This window comes from Stomoxys calcitrans, chromosome 2, assembly GCF_963082655.1.
Source record: "Stomoxys calcitrans chromosome 2, idStoCalc2.1, whole genome shotgun sequence".
Lineage (NCBI taxonomy): Eukaryota > Metazoa > Arthropoda > Insecta > Diptera > Muscidae > Stomoxys > Stomoxys calcitrans.
This window is the reverse complement of record NC_081553.1, coordinates 84419155-84422729: the sequence shown is the minus strand read 5'-3', so window position 1 is coordinate 84422729 and position 3575 is coordinate 84419155. Positions and strand designations below refer to the sequence as shown.

The following is a 3575-nucleotide window of genomic DNA, read 5'->3' as shown; positions in this document are numbered from 1 at the left end:
CAGTCCACCAAACTTCTGAGGAGTAAGTAAGTATTGGTCTAATCACGATCCTGTAGAGCCAGTGGACTATCCTCGGATACAGGCCCCATTTCGAGCCTACGGCCCGTCTACATAGTGCCCAACATCTGTGAGCCTTCTCAATACGCTCCGGAATGTGGCACTTCCAATTCAGTTTCCAATCCGAGATCATACCTAAGCATTTCACCTTCTCAAAAATCGAAATCGTCTTATTAAGGAGACGTGGTGCGTTAAATTGGCCCACCTTCGTTTTCCAGTATTTAAGAGTGAAGCACGTATTGGCCCAAATATGACATGTTTACCAGTTAAGGCAACATGATTATCAAATGAGAGGCACCAGCACCCATATGTTATAGCATCCATACATTGACCTTAAAGGGCCATTTTGCGTTTCCTACCATTCATCCAAATTAACCCCTAAAAAGGCAATTTGCGTATTTATTTTGCATATTATTTGGCTACAAATAGTTCTCTTCTGAGTAATTAAAAAGTAAACCGTTTCTTAGAATAACTTATTGATAGCGGCGGTGAAATCGGTGGTGAAGTAGCCGTGGAACTATTTTCCAATGTGTAATAATCCCTGCCAGAAAAGAATCCCAGCCATGAATCGCGGGCGATCTTATCTATGACCACAAAATACACGAACAGTACAAATCCTTGCAGAGTAGATGTCAAACAGAATAGCATCGAGAGTACATGACTAGTATCCACATGAGCCAGTATGCCAAAAAGCCATGATATGCCCAACAGAAAGAACAGCAGTATGGAAAGCCTTACTTGTATCTCAAGTTTCTTTTTCTGTTCAGTGTGATGGAATTTACTCATAGAATTTCGAAGACTGCAGAGTATATAAACGAAGATTGTCAGATTGGCCAAGGACATCAAAGAGATTGGCAATAACACAGTTATATAGAAACTTAGACCAGTGGGATAGCATATGGCAGCGTCGCCCGTGCCCAAAGGTGTGTACGACTTATTATCGAAAAGGATAACCAAAGCTGTGGGAATTATGGGTACACTCCAGGCGGTCAACATATAGTTTACCATAAAGTGTGCTGACCTTCTGACTGCAACGACAGTGACATAGCGTTGATATTGTAAAATGGCCAAAAAAAGCATCCACAGAAAGAGCACCAGAATTATGTATTGCAAAAAGGCCCCTTCGATGATGCAGTGTTGTAAATTCTCTACATTCACCACTCGATTTCGTAGATCGGGCAAGTTGATGAAAAGAAAATAGGACATCAGCAATGTTAGTACCAGACACATATTCAACAGGAATTTGTTGGATGAATCAGATCTCCAACGTTTGCAACACATGGCCGTTATCCATATACAGCAAAGGCCAATGAGTGAAAGACAACAGCCAAGAAGGGATACAAAGTCCTGAGCTATATCCATCATTACTGTGAGAACTTTGGTAGAGGTGTTGACATTTTGACCACGATGCAATCCTAGAATGGCACCAAACGAGGTGATGCTCTTGGTATGGCATAGTACCAGGTTTTTATGTATGGACAACGCGAATCCTGATGAAATCCACGTTTTTAAGTCCCAACTAACGCATTGCGGCTGTTCTGTGTCATTTGTGTGGGGCCGTTGAAAGATTTGCGGTATATTTCCGGGAAGTTCAGCTAAAAGCAAGAGGCAGAGAGGTAGTGGACAAGGTTCAGCATATTTTTTTAGTAACAACTTTCCGTAGAATATCACTCACCTTTAAAATTGGGAATTGAAAGTTTTAAGACAATGTTCTCAGCTTTTGTCCTATTAATTGTCTCATCAATGAAAAAGTTTGGTGTCCTATATAAGGAGATGACCATAGTTTCCATTTTCATTCCCCTATCTGCATCATTCACAATTTTTTTGTAGACCTCCTCAGGCAAATAGACTGCAGCCTCAATATCACCATCTTGAGAAAAATCCTCTTGCGATTGATTCAAATATAAGTAGCGATAAAATTTTTTGGAATCTGAATCGTAGAACAAACTATTGCCAAAGTTTCTTTTCAAATTTGGATTTTCAAAATTGTAAAACGCTATGCCAGAAATATTCGAGCACAAGGGGTTTATGTAAAAAATATTGACAAGATCTTTGATAATTTTTATCACCCCACTGGGATTGGCTGGACATTTGGAGTTTGCCATTATCACATTGGCCATTTTGTCAACATAATTATCAACAGTTTTTATGAGTTGGGTGGGTGTACCCAACTCCACAGAGGTGGTGACAACACTTTCATTACTCTTCAACAGGAGATCAGTTGCAGCCAGAATCTTGGGCACCATTTCCGGCTGCTGATCTGTGGTGGTGATTTCCTTCAAAATGCTGGTAGATATTCTCAAATCGGCAGCTATTCTTACAGTATTTTCCTTGGTTAGAATATCGGCTAATTTGTTGATGGCTTTTGGATTATCCTGCATGGGATCTCTGTCCTGTTGTTGTACTTCTTTATATAATACATCCAGATCATGAGTCACTATATGCTGATTAGTATCACGCAAACATATGGTGTTGGACATATTCCTTCTTTCCCAATCAGCCACGTGTTCCAGGGGATTATAGATGCACTTGCGTGTTAGAGGAAGACCATTTTCGAGCAAACACAAATCCTTTGTTCTGCTGTATTCACCCAATTGTCCCGGTAGCCACGAATTAGTGTGGTTACTTACTACCTTATTTTTCGACATGAAAACATGTTTAAAACTCATAGGAAAACAATAATTGATAATTGATGTACACTCAAGTATTGTCTCATTTTTGTCAATCTCCGTCCACGTGGCATTTGCAGTTGGACTTTCATAATTATGCATGCAATGACGTTGAATAGGTTGCCCTTTAGCGCTGGAGCACATTGTCAGGTTACTGTGCATACTTTCACGTACAGGAAACCAAAGAACTAGAACATGTAAATCTTCTTGAGAATTTTTCCAAAATAAGGTATCATAAATGTCCCTTGTACACCATTGTTCTGCTTTAATTATCGAAGAAAAATAGAGAAGTATAAGATATACCAATATTTTCATTATCACGGAGATTGAGTTCGCGGCGTCCACTTGTTGTAGATGATGAGTAACAACTGATGCTATTGAAACCTCAAGAATATAGCGACAATAACGACAATAAATTTTAATAGTGTATAAATATTTGCTCTGTAAAACTTTTTTTAGAACACATAGCCACATTGTGGTTAGAAAGTTGTTATCATTGCCTTAATGTTTGTATAACAATCACCATAGTATAAGGAATATTTTTATTGATCGGTGGTTATGCCTTCCTTATGATGGCAACATATGTGGGGTTCCATGCCATGTAGAAACTTCACCCCTAAGAGGACTCGACTAAAAGGCGGGTCTCTAATTATTGAGATTATACTTACATCGGACATTACTTAGTATTATGTATAAACCAGCCGAACCGGGCCCGCTCCGCTGCGCCTTCTTTAACTCTCTAATTTTTTTTTTTGGAGTGGGGACACTCCGCCCTGAATGCGGATATCGAATTCGTGCCATTGTAAACAATGACGCTGAACGCGTTCGAATCCTGGCGAGAATGTCGGA

The 3575-nt window shown here is 39.7% G+C and overlaps 1 protein-coding gene across 1 annotated transcript; it reads right to left on the bottom strand.

The window, feature by feature from the left end:
• Positions 1–436: 436 nt before the first annotated feature.
• Positions 437–3094, bottom strand: LOC106081959 (uncharacterized). Its single transcript, XM_013244242.2, has 2 exons — positions 1733–3094; positions 437–1652 (listed from the first exon to the last, which is right to left on the bottom strand). Exons 1-2 carry the CDS (start codon positions 3039–3041, stop codon positions 502–504), a joined length of 2460 nt encoding a protein of 819 aa, XP_013099696.2. The 5' UTR covers positions 3042–3094; the 3' UTR covers positions 437–501.
• Positions 3095–3575: the final 481 nt, after the last annotated feature.

Excerpts from the sequence above, each read along its gene's own strand:
- LOC106081959 (XM_013244242.2), bottom strand. The coding sequence starts at position 3,041 with ATGAAAATATTGGTATATCTTATACTTCTCTATTTTTCTTCGATAATT. Across the intron at positions 1,653-1,732 it reads TTCAATTCCCAATTTTAAAG|CTGAACTTCCCGGAAATATA; the intron begins GTGAGTGATATT and ends TCTTGCTTTTAG.